The sequence below is a fragment of the Penicillium chermesinum genome (genome assembly GCF_028974085.1).
Source record: "Penicillium chermesinum strain IBT 19713 chromosome Unknown utg000004l:1.0-3345178.0:1.0-3348027.0, whole genome shotgun sequence".
In the NCBI taxonomy this organism is placed as follows: Eukaryota; Fungi; Ascomycota; class Eurotiomycetes; order Eurotiales; family Aspergillaceae; genus Penicillium; species Penicillium chermesinum.
Window position 1 is genome coordinate 883,239 of NW_026695314.1, and position 16,764 is coordinate 900,002.

General features: G+C 52.3%; 6 protein-coding genes across 6 annotated transcripts; 3 read left to right on the plus strand and 3 right to left on the minus strand.

Annotated features, from left to right (window-relative positions):
* Positions 1–424: 424 nt before the first annotated feature.
* N7468_005228 (acetate uptake transporter family protein) lies at positions 425–1,506 on the plus strand (the record flags this gene model as incomplete). Its single annotated transcript, XM_058474525.1, has 2 exons — positions 425–819; positions 1,020–1,506. The coding sequence occupies 2 exons, from the start codon at positions 425–427 to the stop codon at positions 1,504–1,506; spliced, it is 882 nt and encodes a 293-aa protein (XP_058330265.1).
* A 1,391-nt stretch (positions 1,507–2,897) lies between these two features.
* N7468_005229 (uncharacterized protein) lies at positions 2,898–5,103 on the minus strand (the record flags this gene model as incomplete). Its single annotated transcript, XM_058474526.1, has 4 exons — positions 2,898–3,639; positions 3,699–3,814; positions 3,876–4,192; positions 4,251–5,103. 4 exons carry the CDS (start codon positions 5,101–5,103, stop codon positions 2,898–2,900), a joined length of 2,028 nt encoding a protein of 675 aa, XP_058330266.1.
* A 1,473-nt stretch (positions 5,104–6,576) lies between these two features.
* N7468_005230 (ENTH domain protein) lies at positions 6,577–8,584 on the minus strand (the record flags this gene model as incomplete). Its single annotated transcript, XM_058474527.1, has 6 exons — positions 6,577–7,448; positions 7,502–7,771; positions 7,826–7,937; positions 7,991–8,181; positions 8,241–8,478; positions 8,540–8,584. 6 exons carry the CDS (start codon positions 8,582–8,584, stop codon positions 6,577–6,579), a joined length of 1,728 nt encoding a protein of 575 aa, XP_058330267.1.
* Positions 8,585–10,843: 2,259 nt separating this feature from the next.
* On the minus strand, positions 10,844–12,648 carry N7468_005231 (putative MFS sugar transporter; the record flags this gene model as incomplete). The annotated part of the gene is made up of 7 exons (XM_058474528.1): positions 10,844–11,010; positions 11,064–11,162; positions 11,219–11,319; positions 11,374–11,660; positions 11,714–12,060; positions 12,182–12,521; positions 12,586–12,648. The coding sequence occupies 7 exons, from the start codon at positions 12,646–12,648 to the stop codon at positions 10,844–10,846; spliced, it is 1,404 nt and encodes a 467-aa protein (XP_058330268.1).
* Positions 12,649–13,423: 775 nt separating this feature from the next.
* On the plus strand, positions 13,424–13,692 carry N7468_005232 (cyclase; the record flags this gene model as incomplete). The annotated part of the gene is made up of 2 exons (XM_058474529.1): positions 13,424–13,510; positions 13,543–13,692. 2 exons carry the CDS (start codon positions 13,424–13,426, stop codon positions 13,690–13,692), a joined length of 237 nt encoding a protein of 78 aa, XP_058330269.1.
* A 10-nt stretch (positions 13,693–13,702) lies between these two features.
* Positions 13,703–14,727, plus strand: N7468_005233 (uncharacterized protein; the record flags this gene model as incomplete). Its single annotated transcript, XM_058474530.1, has 5 exons — positions 13,703–13,712; positions 13,785–13,940; positions 14,005–14,327; positions 14,416–14,485; positions 14,594–14,727. The coding sequence occupies 5 exons, from the start codon at positions 13,703–13,705 to the stop codon at positions 14,725–14,727; spliced, it is 693 nt and encodes a 230-aa protein (XP_058330270.1).
* Positions 14,728–16,764: the final 2,037 nt, after the last annotated feature.

A 16,764-nucleotide genomic window follows, 5' to 3' on the forward strand; every position in this document is an offset into this window, starting at 1 on the left:
TTTGTCGCGGACTCCACTTGTGCTTTCCATATTTTTTTTATCCCTTTTTTTCTGGTCTTTTTTGGCTTTTTCTTTTTTTTTTCTTTCTCGGGGTAGCGGTTCATGGTCCCTGTTCCTGCGACCGGATTCAGATCACCTTGGTGCTGCCGAGCTGGACACCCGCAAGTTAAGGATATATTAGCTCCCGTGGCCGCCTCCCTTACACCTTTCTTTCCCATCTTCATCTTTCCTGTCCAGCAGCGCTGTGAGGCTAGTGATTTGATCGTTGTCCCTCCCTTGTATAACTGAGTTATATCGTAAGGGTTCTTTTTTCTGTCCAGCGAGCTGGATACTTCCCTTCTTACCTTTTATTTTTCCCAATTCCTTAATCTTCTCCCAAACCTGTGCTGAATCCCTCGATTCGGAAAGGAAAAATATAAAAACAATGTCTGCAACTGACGCCACAAACAATGGCGCCCTCGAGAAGGACGTCGGGTCTTCTGCCCAAGACAATGGGGCCTCTGTCTACCCTCAGATGTCGGCGGAAGAGCACTCTGTCGCGCGCGCGGCCGCTCGCTTCGGTTACGGACCTCTCGCCCACGTCAACGCCAGCGATGCTGTTCTCCGCCCCTTCGGTGGTGAGTTCCAGCCCGGTCTGTACAGAGATGTCAAGGAGCGCAAGTTCGGTAATCCTGCTCCTCTTGGCCTGAGCGCTTTCGCCCTCACCACTTTTGTCCTCAGCGCCATCAACATGGGCGCTGCTGATCTCTCCATGCCTAACATCGTCGTTGGCCTCGCTTTCGGCTATGGCGGTCTCGTCCAGCTGCTTGCTGGCATGTGGTACGTTTTGAGACCCCGCGATCCTTGACAACAAAAGCAAAGCTCTGCCAGTCCTATCCAATCGATACCCAGACCCAAGCGAAGTGGGGAGGCGTGGAGGCGAGAAAGTCACTGTTATGAATTGGATAGGACGGGGGGAAGCTCCTTGCCACCCCTCAGCCACTCCCACAACAAGACGAACCCACTAACACACCACCCAGGGAAATGGCCGTCGGTAACACCTTTGGTGCCACCGCTCTCTCCTCTTACGGCGGTTTCTGGATCGCCTTCGCCATCGTGCTCACCCCCGGCGGCTTCGAAATCGGCGAGGAACTCGGCGGCTTGAGCTCCGAGGAGTTCAACCATTCCATGGGCCTCTTCCTGATGGGATGGTTTATCTTCACCACCATTCTGTTGTTCTGCACCCTGAAGTCCACCGTCGCCTTCTTCCTGCTCTTCTTCTTCCTCGACCTGACCTTCCTCCTGCTCGGTATCTCCTACCTGCAGGGCAACGGCCACGCCCCCGACTCCAGGATCCAGAAGGCCGGTGGTATGTTCGGCCTGCTGGCTGCATTCGCCGCCTGGTACAACGCTCTGGCCGGTATTGCCGATACCAGCAACAGCTTCTTCATCACCCCTGTTGCCCACTTCCCCTGGTCTCCGACCGGTCGCTCGCGCCGCGAGAAGACCGCGCGCGAGAACGTTTAGAGTGCGCTGCGTTCTTTTTTCGCTTTGACTCGTAGACGTGAAGAGGCAGTGATGTGATGTAATGTCGCTTGGTAAATGTTTGTCTTTCTGATACCCGCCTCTGGATTGTCGTCTCCTGCGAGGGTGATGGCTCTCTCTGCGTGTTCCCGTGAGCGGACAACGCTCTCGGGCCTTGTATAGCCACAGTTCAGGTTCGGCAGAAATTGGGATCTATTTTCCCTCGTCGGCTCGGTGTAATGGGGGATCGTATTCGGTCCTCGTGTTTCCTTGAATCTACTTTCCTTGCCTTGTCTTTATGCCTAGTTAATAATCCACATCTTATGATCATGACAGTCTTGCGTACCTGTAGAGAGAACCTTCTAGTTGATGACCTGTATTCGGTATCATGTCCAAGGTATTCCAGAGCTTCGAATAAAAGAGGGAAAGAACTCTTGCAGTGTTTTGTGTTTTCATTGTATGCCCCGTTTAGCCGGTTCAATGGCGCAAGGGCAGGAGCATGTAAGCTCCGAAGCCCGTCCTGAGGTCCCTGCTGCGATGATCCCATCTTTAACCGTGTCGATGCTAATAGCACGCAACACAGCAATGTGGTCTTGCCTCCTAAAAAGCTCGAAAAGTAGCCATGCTTCTGCCTTGCCAATCACGGAGAACGACTGCCAAGTAGGTGACATCCAGAGCTTTTTAGAGTTGAGGTTCGCCGCCAAGGGTGAGGCTAGATAGTTCACCAAAAATCAGGCAAAATATCATAATGAGGGTAAGAAAGACGGGGACAGAGAGAGGGGGAAGGGAAAAAAGAGGACTTTCAAAATTGAAATAAAATGGAAAAGGAGATCATACTAGGGAGGAGCATTTAAGAAATTCGAAACGCCCTATAATGACTTTCCGAGTTCCAGCCGACGGGGAAGCTCGGCCACGCTCGGCGCTGGGTGGGTCGGCGGAGACTCGGACTTGCTTCGCTGCGGCATTTCTTGCTAGGAGATGTTGACACGGGCTGGTCTGAGCCCCCAGCTCGGTGAGGGTCCGGTGATTACTATGCGGGAATGGGACGGGATCGTTCATTGCTGATCATAGTGTAGGGAAGGGTGGGCAAGCTTCTTGCAGAGACTTCGGCGAAAGGGGGAAGAGAGCTTCACGCTGTGGCGATCCATGAGCTGTATTCACACTATCCATTACTAGTAGCCGGGACCTGCCCGTTCCTTTGCAAAAGAAAACTCAAAAACTCAAGAGAAAGGACTGTTCAAGTCCGCTCTAGTGTACAGTATCAAATTCAAAGCCAGGAGAAGGCCCCACCATTTTCCCAGTGGAACCGGGTATTTACTACGGAGGAGAAAGAGATAAGAATTACATTATGGTGGGGACAGACAGGGCAGCTCCAAGGCTGCCAGCTTATTCGATCACACCGGCGACAGATCCCACTGCAGCTGGACCTCGGACCAGATCTGGCGTAGCATGGGAAGATGTACACGGTCGGTGTAGAAAAAGCCTAGTAGGATGACACGAGCTTCCTGCCAAGTGCTAATGCGGTGCAGACGGGCGGCGGCAGCCAATTGCGACACGAAGTACGACCGCTCAGCGGGCATGACTTGGCTGCAGGCGGCGCCAATAAAGAGGAGCCAGAAAAGAAGTTCGTGGCAGAGCGCGAAGAGTTGATTCGGGATGGTTGCTTCCAGGGCGGTGCGCAGAGCCAGAATGGGTTTGGGGAGGAGAGGGGCCATCATGGGGTAGAAGCTCCAGATGGCGCTGTTGTGGAAGCAGAGACAGGCGAGGCGGGTGCAGCCCTCGATGGAGTTGTCACCCTTGGCTTGGCCGGTAGGTGTGTACCGGTCCGTGTGAAGGGCGTATTCGACAGAGAGCACTTCAAAGTTAAAGTAGTCTTCAGTTTCGTCATTGAATTCCCTGTAGGCGGTGGTGCCTTTGATCCATTCTGCGTACCAGCAGAGCTCGACCAGGTCCTTGAGGATTTGGGAGAAGCGGTCGCTGAAGATGCCTGGGATCTTCATCAGCGGGTATAGCCGAGTTGCGAGTAGTGCAACATCATCGTTGGGTGGGAAGAGTTCAAAGCCCGCAGGCCGGATGGATCGGACAAAGGGGAATATAGGTTTCGTGAGAGCCATACAAGCGACGCGTATATCAGTCCTTTTGAGGACGAGGTCAGTCTATTTCAACAAAATGTCGACAAGCAAAGAGAGACCAACCAGGATATTTGGAACCGGACATCCGATGGGACGTCTGCGAAATTCTTCCGCAGGCCGATCATTTGTCGTAAACCTGCGAGATGGATCTTCAGATAGTCAGGATTGCCCGATGCAATCTGCGAAGCGTCAGCAAAGAGTCTATTTTGATTCTTTTGGACTCCTAAGGTATGAGCGTACCTCGATTATTAACAGCGTAGACACCGCGGCGATCAGCTCGTCACTGGAGGCTTTCACCGGGTCTGATAGACCTTCGTTTACCAATCGGATGGTTTCGCCGCGGTGGTAAATTGTATCAACCACAAGCGCACTGCGATGTTGGCTGGGATCTCGAATGGGCAGCTCACCCCGTTGCATAGCTGCATTGGACGTGGACATGCAAATCGTCGCGTGTAGGATAGCAGGGTCGCGCTGGATGAGTGTCGACCAATGTGCCTGGAGTTTTGGTTTATATCGCATTTGTAGGGGATGAGCCTCTTGTGTTAATTCCGAGAGGACTACATCACCGTTAGTGGGGGGGGCGGGCGCATGCGTTGAGTCGTATATAAAGCTTACAATTTTGCAAATGACGCATCATCCTATCTGTAAGTTGAGTGTGCCCTGTATTAAAAGGGTCATGGGCACCAGGTCCCACATATGTCCACACCGGGGGCGCCGTTGCCTGCGGCTGGTATCCTACAACGCCGTCAAAGTCTTCCAAGTTATGTTCATCCCACGTCTCCGTCTCGGCGATCGCCTGCGTCTGATAAATGACCGTATTTGACACGGGAACCAATTCCGACTTGATCACCGGGGTCTCCACGTAGGAGCCCCGATGACTGGAGGCCGACCCGGAGGCGGACCCAGACCGCGGCCGCGAAGACGGGGAAGTCAACGGCACTGTTGGCGGCGGACGCGGCGGGCCCATAGCCCCGGCGATCTGTTCTGGGGGCTGGAAGGGTAGATGCTTCCATGTCTTACTCTTATATCGCTTCGTATTCTCCAGGCGCTTCTTGCGGTTATGCTCGGACATGACATGCGAGCGGATACGCTTCAATGTCTCCTCCTTCGTTCCTCCCGAGGCAGACTCAGGGTCCGTATTGACCCAGAAGAGAGTCGATTTGCCCGTCGACGCATTGGCAGGTTTGCGCTGCTTGCGAACCTTGGTGCCAGCATTGTGATCTGCGCTAGTGGAGGCTGCAGGGGCTTGGGCCTTTTTGCTCGCGGAGGCTTTGGGTGGAGCTGGGGTCGAGGCTTCCGCTGGCGGTACGGCTGCGGAGTATGTCGTCGGGGGCACGGCTGCGTCAAAGGAGATGTTTGCTGGTGCTATAGTCGAATTGTGGAGAGCATAATAATCGGAGTGGGGGGGTCGCTCCGGTCGGCCAGGACTCCACGGGAGGTCGAGACAGCACAGGCAATGTCCGCTCATGCCCGTCGAAAGGTCCCTTGGCGTCCATGATAAGAGCTTTGACCAAGCACTGGCATGGAGGGTGGCGAGGAAGCGGGGAGGTGAGCAGGAGAAGGAGGAGAAGAGCCTCGTTATGAACCCTGGGGAGGGGGAAGGGGGAGAGCGGGGGCTTGACAACTAGCCAGAAGCGCGATAACTAGAACCTGAGGAAATTGAGTTCTTCACGTTTATCGAGGCAGTGGGCGAATCATGAGTTGCGCCGCACTAGTGGGATGCACGACTACGCCCGGCTGCATCTATTGGATCTAGACTTTCTTAAGGCCGTTAAGAGTGGAGCAACAGCGAGACGAACGTCGGGGAGCAGCAGGTGGTGATGCGAGCACGAGTACATCCGTTCTAGCAGTGTCTTCCAGGTGGAGATACTCCATGTGGTGAACAGCATCTTTTGTACACCCAAACGCCCAAATATGGAGATTCCTCAGTGGGAGGAAGCGGTCGGTTCGCAACTTAGTTTGATACAAGCTTGCCATCTTTTACGCCGCAAAAGCCCTGCGCCTTGCGACCCACGGGATCCGCGTCTTCGCTTACTGTACGGAGTACCCTTGCACTCGTAGATCATCAGCGGCGTATCATAAGATTATGACGCTAGGACGGCTATCACAATAAAAGGTTTGAGGCTTGGTCTTAAATTATACCGTGGCGTCTCGTGGGCTGGAGAGTAAAGAGGAGGCGCAACTCAGCCCGAGCCCGCGGGGGCGGACGATTGGTCCATCGACGAGGCGCCTGGACTTCCCAAATCCTCCAGGAGTTGCGCCCGACCTCAGATCTGAATGCCGAGATCGATGACTCGTAAAAGCCGTTAGGCTACACGCGGGGCACCTCCTGGACATCAGGCTACTAGTCGTATTTCATGCGCAATCCTTTGTATGCAGAGCAATGTACTTTTTTTTGCCCCTGCATTGAGCCGTGCGCCCCCCTGTCAGGTTGTCCCGATCAGGTTGGTTTTCGAGCAGGTGCATCAGGCTCAAGGTATTGAAAGCAGGGAATGAGACCATTCTCCACATAAAATAGGGGGGAAGGGGCATAAGAATTACGAATATCATTGCCTATCGAATGCTTCTAACGTTTCAACTTGCTTATTCTAACATATTGGAATCATCGCGATAGCGTTACACGACAATTGCTCCCGCAGTGCAGACCCAGCCGGACGGGCGTAAAATCTTATGCTCAACACAAGAGTCTTAAGATGACACGATTGAAGGAGAAAGAAAGCAAAATAGGATAGAATAAATCGAGGCGCCATCGCGAATGATAGGTAAGCGGACGCATATGAGAAAGGGTGGGGGATTTAGCCTTCAAAGCGTACTGTCGAACACGAAACATTTAGCTAAGCCATACCCGGGCGTGGAAAGACGGGCACGGTCTCCAATTGTTCCAATCCCCCCCATCGTCCCCTGCTGCCCGCTCATATGCCACCCTTGTCCGGTTTGCTGGTTAATAAACTGGCTTTGCCGGAAGGGGTTGGTCCCTGTTGCCGTAGGCCTTAAGGGTGCTGTCTGAGGACGGCTCCCGCTGTTCTGTGGCATCAATGAAGTGCGAGAAAATGGATTTGTCCCCGTACGTTGGGGTGCAAGTGGCTGTGGAGACTGTGATTGTGGGATTTGGGGAACTGGGGGGGGCTTGTGTTGGATCAGAGATACCAAAGCCAGTAGACTGTGGTAAAACGTTCGTAGAGAGCCGCTTTGCGAAAGGGTTGGTGTTCTGCCGCTGGAGTGGTTTGGCAGGAGCCGTAGATGCAGGGCCTGTATGTTGACTGACCAGCATAGATTGGCGGAAGGGGTTGGACGTAGTTGGGGATTGTTGGGCCTGGGGTTGATGGAACGACGTAGTCCCATTCTGGGGGATGGGTGACAGGTTGGATTGGAAACCATACGACTGAGGCTGTGGGGAATAACCGCCAAATCCAGCCCCCGTAGGTGTGGCTTGAAGAGCCTGTGCTGGTGGCTGCCCGAATGGGTTGCCCATATTCTGCTGCTGTTGCGGCTGCTGCGCAAATGGGTTTCCGGTATTCTGTTGTTGTTGGAATCCAGTCGGTTGTTGCTGGAAGCCTCCGTATGGGTTCTGCTGGGCAAATCCAACCATCTGGGGCTGCTGTTGCTGGGGTTGTTGCTGGAACCCTGTCTGCTGTGCATAAAATGCTGGTTGAGGCTGCGGTTGCGGCTGCGGTTGCGGTTGCGGTTGCTGGAACCCAATTTGCTGGTATTGCGAGATATTCTGTTGGGCCACTGGCTGTGGATTTGGGTCGATAGACTCAAAAAAGTCAATCAGGTCCGGGGTGGTGCTTTCTTCTGCCCAGTTTCGGGCAACTGTGGCGGCTTGGAAGCAACCTGGGGTTCGTCAAAAGTGGCAGATCGTTGACTAAAGCCTGGCTTGTCGTTCGCGTTTATTCCTTTCCCAGCTAGATATTCGCGTCGGCGGAGGTCAAAGTCCGGGTCGTTCAGGTCATCCTCAAGCAGGCGCGTCAAGTCGGTGGATGCATGCTTAAGTTTCGGGATCTCCAATCGCGTGGCTGATGAAAAATGTCTCGCAACGCCCAGGAACCGGACTACTTCCTCCGTTTGTCTGGCAAACGTCTTGTATATGGACAAGGCACGTTCACTATCCGGCCTTGACATTTCAAAGTAGTGTTCTGCAGCATTTGGTCAGAAACGCATGCCACAAGTGAGTCCACTCCAGTGCTTACCCAAGACATTGATGGTTCCCTCGTTCATCACCGAATACAAGGTGAGAAGATCGAGGGTAAGTAGGCGAAATGCGGTCAAACTGATCTCATTCTCGGGTTCGTCGGTCAACAGCTGCGTGAATGTTAGATGAGTCGCCCAATTCACAGAACCCGGAGCTCACATACATCGCAGCGAAGTAGCGCACGAATCTGCTTCTGTACGACTTCTGTTTCCCTGAGGAGGCCTTTCTCCACGCTCAGCCGCTTCAGACGCCCTGGTCCATTCCGGACATAATCGACCTTCGTCGCTTCGTACGCCTTCGCGCGGGTAATCAGGTAGTCGGCATATCGTCGAATATTGCGGCCTTGAGATTGCGCTGTACAGTACATTCATCAGTGGCATGCCACATGTAGGATTCCATGGCGGTGACCTTACCTTCGGAGAAATTGCTGGGCGCAATCTTCTTGGGATTGTCGGAAAGGTAGATCAGCACGGCGTCTTCTTGACCTTCTCGTATCATGAGGTGGACAATAATGAGGGCCTTGAAGACGATCGTCCATGCAGAGTCGCGCAGTCGGTGCTGGAGGGTTCGGAAGACCTCTGCGACACCTGCATCGCCAGAGTGCGTCGCTACCAGGATTGTCTCGACATATTTCGATTTCGGAGCCGCAAGCTATACGAAGACTTGTGTGAGCATGCGATTGATTCCCTTTGTTATTCGCTTCCAGGCCCACCTTCAACTTTGTGGCTCCTTTGACCGACTTCTCGAAGTTGGTCATGATATCAGAAGCAGGTGGGCACCTGCTCTCCCTGAATTGAGATTAACGGCGGATAGAACTTTTGGGGCCCCAATTACGGGCGTTAGAGCAGGTCTGAAGTCTCCGGTCTAAAATCAATGTTTCCGTAAGAGCCGCGTCGATCCTGGATCATCACTCGTGTTGCTGATAGAGGGGGTTATTTGGTCATCGCGGAAGCCGGGGGTCCGGTGCTGAGACTTTCCAGGGGTTGGGAGACAAGGGCCGAGAGAGCCGGATGAAGAAATAGGCAAGTCCCCAAGGCCAGAGGACAAGAAGACTGTAAGGTTTAGATTATGGGGGCGAAAAGCAGGAGGAGGCCTGAAGAGACAAGTCGTGAGGTGAGGCGCGAGTCTTGAATCGGGCGCTCGCTGGACCGATTGGGATTAGCGCCAGCGGAGGATCCTCGCATACATTGCGTACACCTTCAGTGGTTTCACTCTTTGACGTAGTTTGTAACAGCTCATATGTGTATTATTGCAGCTCTGTCAGCCTCTTAAATAAGTTTCACACCTGGAGGTACTAGTACCAGGTCATTCGTCTAGATATCCTCCAATATGCACCACTGGCAGCAGTACTCTACAAGGGCTAGTGCTCATATATATACCGCCAATCTACGGGTCCTCATGACCATTCCTTCATGATTCAGAATGTCTACACGGGCGACTGCATGTCAGATTACCTGGAAAAGTACTTCGGCTTTAATGGCTACCAGTAAGAGACTTGTAGGCTGGAGGTATTAGTAGAAGATTTTCTCATATGTAGTCAATTACTACGCTGTGGCTGGCCGCCGACCTGTCAGTGTTTCAAGTGTCAAGTATTTTCTCAAACAAAGGTCTGAAGTAGTTTACTAGCACCACATTCAGACAATATGTGCACCTAATGAGCGATAATTAGTGTTTCCTTCGATATGAGGCAGGCCCCCTGGTATTCTTAGTCACTCCCTATGCACATCCATGGTCATAACTGCTCACCTACCTCACCTACGCGCCTTAAGCCACTTCATACCGAATCAGATACCCAAGCAGGTCCGTACATGACCTTTTCTGGGAGGACTGTTCTCGTGTCAGCCACTCCTCTTTCCTTGAGTGTACACAAGGCTCTAGGACGGAAGCTAGCTCTATAGTGGGAACTAAAGTCCTACCCTCATTATACCTGGCAGCCTGCAACATTTGTTCGAAATTTCCTGATACTAAGTCTATGCCCAATGCCTCAAATATTGAATCCATCATAGTCAACACTGGCAGCAACCCACATCCAGGGTTGAGCGCACCAGATTTGGAGGTTTCGACGTACCTGAGCATCATGGATGAAAGATCGAGAAGCCCAACAATTAGGTCGATATCCCCATACCTGAAATGTGTTATCTCACAGATTGGGAGTATTTGACATCACCTACCTCCAAGTTGTACAGAAAGAGCGCCTGCGATATTTTAGTTACGGACTAGCCAATGTTATAATAGGGCCCATCGTTCACCGTTCCGGCCAATATGCAACAGAAAAAGGCTAGCTCGAACGACTGGGCACTGAGACCACAGTCTAGCGCGGCCAATTATGGGTCAGTAGAGCGTACAGGGAGGTGGTCATGGATATTCAACCGATTCACTAGTGTTGGATCGGGGTCCTCTACCCTAAGACTGGTTGCAATGGCAAGAAAGACGTACCCGAACGCCGGGCAGACCTCCACCCGCATTTTTCCTACCGAAGAGGGACATGACTTAGAATTAACCCCACGGGAGAACCGATGTGGATGGGCACCTCAGAAAAATCTGCGACGGAAGAGCGCTTAACCACCGAGTCGTCACGGTCAAGACGTAACTAATCGACCCCGAAAATCTGCCACTGATTGGCTTAGATCCCAATTCGAACGTGGCTTGGCACCTTAGGCCTGATATTACGATCGCCATAAACATGTATCCATGACTTTTAGAACATATCGCTCCCTTCAAGGTTACCATTCTAAGGAAGTTTATGATTTTTTTTTTATAAATTTAGTCAAAGCTTTAATTTGGCAGATATTCTGGCAAGAATCACAGTAGAAAGTAAAATCCCTGTTACAAACGATCGACTTGGTCAGTGGAACAAAAAGGAAAATTAATGACTGTATTATTCACGGTGAGCGTCCAATAGGACTTCTAGGTTCCGAAACCACCACCCTGGGTATATATTTGAGAAGCAAGGCGGCACTGCAATGATCAAGCTGTGGGAGGATTGAAAAAACCACGATTCGCCAGTTTCACGAAATTAGGCCTGAAGCTCTTTACCAGCTCCGTTTTCGATAATGCGCTTGTCTAGCTGAGCCTTCTCTTCCTCTGTTGCGTCAGTGAGGTTGACGGCAACTTCATCACCGAAGTTCTTAGCAATCTCCTCCAGGGTGAGGCGGGCAGTCTCCGGCCAGAAGAAGTAGATGACTACAGCGGCAGTTAGTATGAAAGATGTCCAGAATAGAGCTGTAGAGACTTACCGGGAATAAAGAAAGCAGACCAGCAGATAATGACGAGGTAGTACTTCCAGCCAACATTGTTGAAACCCATGGGCGCGGTCTCGAGAAGGATAAGCGTGGCTTCGCCGAGGTTAGCTTGTTTGGATAGGCAGCCGGAAAAGGGGTCTTGGGCTTACCAGCAAACTGGCCGAATAGAGAGAAACCCATACCGATGGGACGGATCTCGGTGGGGAAAATTTCAGAAACGTAGAGGTACATGGTGGTGTCACAGAATGTTCTGATGAAAGTTAGTCCCAGCCCCTTTGCAAAGGGTTATATAGGGAGAACCTACCCTTGCATGGCCAAGTACAGGTACATGAACAAGATACCAACGGCATTTCCAGCCTTGTTGGTAGTGCCAGCGTACAAGGCAGTCATAGCAGCCAGAACGGAAGTAGTGACAATGATACCCGCGAATCCAGTCATGAACATCTTACGGCGGGAGTTGACCTTGTCATGCAGCCAAGCACCCAGAGGGTTGTAGATCACACCAGCTGTGGTCAACCAAACTGCACTAAGAAGCAATGGCATGCCACCTGTCTCGCCCAGATTCGTGTAGAGGAGAACTTGGTAGTTGTTCTATTACTGAATTAGTAAACCTTTCTCGCCCAAGCAACGGAACCCAAACTCACAATGATCAAAGGACCACCGAATTCAGCACCCCATTGGGTCAGGAAACCAATGATCATACGCTTGCGGTACGATGGCTTTTTGATGATGGCCTTGACGATGTTGCCATACTCAGCGAGCTTTTGAGCCTCGAGCTCGATCTGCTCCTTGGTCTGTAGAAACTCTTCGCGGGCAGCCAGCTCATCCGGAGCACGGAGCTTGAGAAGAACATCCTGAGCCTCATCGAGCTTACCCTTTTGGATCAACCAACGAGGGAACGGGGCAGCCACGGCGATCCGGCCAGCAGAATTAACGGCGGCAAGCTCTGGAGGCACAGCGGGAATCTCCATCCGAAGGAAGGGATGGTAGTCTCAGCATAGTAGCAGGCGTAGCCTACCCAAGACGACAGCATATAGCCGAACACAAGGAAAATAGCATGGTGGCCGACGAGCCAGCCGCGACGCGAGGCCTTTGACATTTCGGACAGATACATGGGGCAAACAGTAACCAAGAGACCAATTCCAAGACCGCAGACAAATCTTCCAGCTTGGAACATAGCAAGAGAATTGGCCCCTCCTGGAGAGCACCACCGAACATGGCAAGGAACGCGCCGATTTGGATGTTGGCGCGACGGCCGAAGAAGTCGCAGGACCACATCAGGAACAGACATCCGACAGCACCACCGGCACTGAATAGGCCGTTGGCAGTGGATTCCGCGGGCGTAGTGATGCTTTCATAGCCAGGCTCTCCCTCCACAGGGAGGTTGAAGTAGGCGAACCAGCCTGGCTGACCGATTGTACTCGAGATGATTGAGGAGCTGTAGCCATAGGTCTGCACCGGGAGGGAAGGGACGAATTAGCGCCCGCATGTGGTATATGAGGGGACTTTGCCATACCAATGAACCAATGGCCACAAAGATTGTGACCAATCTATTGTAGTTGCTGATTGAGTCTGTCATCTTCACTGACTCTCCTCTGTACAGGCAACAGGAATGTGAGGGGTTAAACCACGGGGACAAAAAATGCCAGCATTTGAAACCAAAAGGCAATCCAATGGCTCAATCAAACTAGAATGAGGGGGCGGAATCATGGGTAGGGACGTCCAAACTTTTTTCAATGGCTTCCCTTGATACGACAAAGTGGGGAGGTTCCACAGGGTAATTAGAGGTTGTAGGGCATAATCAGAGTGGTACACGCATGCCGGAGATCCCCACTCGGAAGGGTAGAGCTCGCTCGAAGGCTTGTGGTGCATTAGTGTGCAGCGCCAGTGGACTGGGCAAGTAGTCGGTAAGGACGCTTTTGCCAGCATGTGGGGTCAATAAACGCCAATCCTTCCATTGTGAGCATCGGATGTACCGCAGTGGAGACTCTGGGGGGATCCTGACTGGTGTCACTACCAACTTTGCTTGGAACGCCTTCAGGGTCTAGTGCTCCTGATAGTCACCGCAACGGCCTGGGCGGATGTTGCGAGTGGAGTTGGACACTTGATGCTCCATAATGCGAAAACTCCGTTGACGCGCTATCAAGCGTTCCTCCGAGATTGGCATTCGCCGCCAATTAGCACGCTTTTCCCTGAATCTCCCAGAAGCTCCGCGGCAAGGAAGCCCTTGCCCGACACCCGAAGAGGGGACATATTAAGCTCTTCTTTCCGGGCGCTTGGATGGCGTAGTACCTCCGAGATTCCATAAAGCTCAATTCCAAACCAGAAGATTACACTAGACTTACACTATCATTATGGCCAAGCCCACCTTTGATACCCCTTTGACGAACTCCCCAATCCGAAACAAGTTTGGATTGGAGAACCTGGCAGTCGCGAAGAGGGTCTGGGAAAATTAGCAATCCTCACCCCTGAGCGGGTCGCGGCCGCAGCAGCAGGCGAGATCAGAACTGGCCGTCGAGTGACTATGGGATGGGAGCTGACGAAGCTGGACTATCCAAATCTCAATCGTCAGCCATGTGACCATAAGATTGTGCCCTTGCTGGGGGGGTATAGCCTTCGATGACATCTATTCCATGAACCCACGTAAGTCGAGACGCGGGACGCGAGAGGCTTAGATGCAGGGAGATGCGGCTTGGTATTGATAAGCAAGCACAGAACAGAGCAGCCAATGGGATGGGCTTCGGCATTTCTCCCAAACAGTCCCGGGTCAGACGGAGAGACTGTTCTATGGGGGTGTGACCTCCCAGGAGATCAATGATCGCCAGAATGACCGGATTGGCATGCAGCATTGGGCACAAGAGGGCATTGCTGGTGAGAGTCTCCCCTTTTCTTTCATAGACACTGCCATCACAGGAGTTATACTTACCGGCCGCAGGTCGTGGAGTCTTGATCGACTATGCATCGTGGGCCGAGAAGAAGGGCATCAAGTACACCACGTTTTCAACCCACCAGGTGCGCCTCACGGACATCCTGGAGATCGCCAAGGAAACCAACATCACGTTTCAGAAGGGCGATATCCTCTTTGTCCGTGTGGGGGTTACCAAAGAGTGGGATACCGTGATGACCGATGCTCAGAAACAAGCATATTCAGACAACCCGGCTCCAGAACATGCGGGAGTGGAGGCTACCGAGGATGTCCTCCGCTGGCTGTGGGACTCTGGATTCGCAGCTATTGCGAGCGATGCGATTAGCTGGGAGGTAAGCTCCATATTGACCTTTTTTGAGGCTCCCATTTACGGCAACGGATGTGCAGATCTATGAAGTATCTTTTTTGACGCACTTTTAGGTATATCCCCCTCAGTCGCCTGACATCTTTCTCCACGAGTATGTGCTCGCGGGATGGGGCATGCCAATCGGTAGGTTGAAACAAACCATGCACCCACTCCTTGGGTCCTATGGGAGAACATCCAGCCGTTCGAAAGCAAGGGCACTTGGAGTCAATAGTCGGCTAACCCACTCCGCAGGGGAACTGTTTGACCTCGAGGCCCTAGCGCGATCCTGTCAGGAGCTGCACCGGTGGAGCTTCTTTGTGGCGTCTGTCCCATTGAACATGCCGGGTGGAGTATCATCTCCTCCAAACGTGATGGCGATCTTCTAAACCAGGTTTGCTTTTCCATGTAAGCACTGGAGCTACTCCCGGTAGTAGATCAAAATAGTCCGGATAGTGAACGCGAAGGATCGGATATCCGTGCGGATGGCGACCAAAACCAATATATTAACTGTCTCGGAATCTCGCCTATTGGCTCCGTTACGCCATAGATACTAATAGCACATTGCTCTCGTGTATTCCTACACCGGAGGTCTATTGGAGACAACCAAGATTAAGAGCTTTTCTAGGTATGTTCTCCAGCGGTTACAATACATATGATACTAGTAGGCGGTTGTCGGAAGTGGGAGAAATGATTACTAGTTACAGTTGTGGAGAAAGGATCCTTCGAATGAAAGCTCGGAAGTACCAATTAATTAGTATCGGAGAATCGGAGGCTTCCAGCTTCCTACTACCTATTCGTTCTCGTATTCTCATGATAGGATTGCCTGGTGGGGTTTTGCCTGGTTCCTTTTTCCCGGCGGATCCTTCCTCGGGAAATTCCTGCCAGGAGAGGGAGGGTGCATGATTGACTCGAAGACAATTGAGTTCAAGGCTAAAGCTCCTACTTAAACGTCTATGGAGTCTGATTGACGACTGCTGGGACCTGGCTCAAAGTCAATTTACTTGAATGACATACTCCACTCCACTCAACAAGATGTAACTCGAGTCGCAGAAATCACGCGCAGATCCAGAGCATGAAGATCCTGGAGCATGCATTTTTGACTTCTCGTGTCAGTCTCCTATAACGCATGTGTTAATCCCTCCGTCCCAGGGGACTTTGCGTACCAGTTGCCCTCCACGGACAAGAGCGAAAACCAGACCCAGTAAGAGGGTCTGTCTGTGCGCTTAACCCGGTGGGTAACCAAGACGTCCTTTGGACTATCGCGTATACCAATTTGGCGGGATCCATGCCAGGCTTGCCGGGATCCCGGTACTACGTAGTACGCACATGGGCTGGCCTGCAGACATGAACAATGCCCGTTCTCCTCATGGTGTGTTCTGGGCCCTCTATGATTTGCTTGGTTACCCCAAAACCCAGAGTGGGGGGGGGGATCCAATACCTATTCAGGGTCCGGCTAGGCGATACTCTTGGTGTGACCCACCTGGCCAGCCTTCCCGCGTCTGGGGCCCACTTTTCCCGCCAACGCCCCTCTGGAATTGCCTCAGAGGCCACGAGCCCTGGTAATTACGGAACCCGCTGGTATCAATCCTGTGCCCCAGTTTTCAACCTTCCGTCAACACGCTCTCTGCCACAACGGGATGGCTTGACGCATAGAAGCCCACTCCAGGGCTGTCAATCTTCGATTGACTGGCCATGATTCTTCGCGGCCCATCGGAAGTGATCCGCCATCTCGCCTTCTTTCCGTCCCGTGGGTCGACAGCTTATGCAGGGCCGACCCGTTGCGAGCGTCCTAGAAAATACATGACAGCTGTTACTGTTCCAACAACTGGCTTTATGGTGGACCATCATATCTTGATTGATGAATCTGAAACTGCCCGCCTCGTGTTCCCAAACTCTTTTCAAATCAAAATGAGAACAGAGAAAGGCTACCTGTAGTTTCAGTCCAATTCCGAACGGCCTCGTGCTATGTGCTATGCCGTCCAGTAGAAGGAATAGTCTAGATTCTCGAACTAGCCGGACGGGGGGCCGAATCATCCACGAGGACCTGAGCGCGTTTGAACCTTCCGGTCCTGTGCATAGAGTTTGGAACGTTCGTGCCGGCGCCTCTAGCTCAGGGCTTGGAGAAATTAACACAGAAGATCATCTATGGCAGATACTGTGTTGGTGGGCCAAGGGCCTACACACAATCAAGAGTAGAATTCGGAAGGAAGCCCTCGGCAAACTAAAATTGCCACCTGCATCCGGGTTCGTTAATTGCAAAGTGGTTCGCTGATGATCATTAGCCTGGCCCCCCTCCCCCCCCTCCCTCGAACTCATTAAGGGGAAAGCGGAGTGGGTGGTCTTAAGAAAGATCCATCCCCGTGTCCCTGTGACCTGACTGTCCTGTGATTTGGATCTATGTACTACTGAGGCCTATCCAAGTC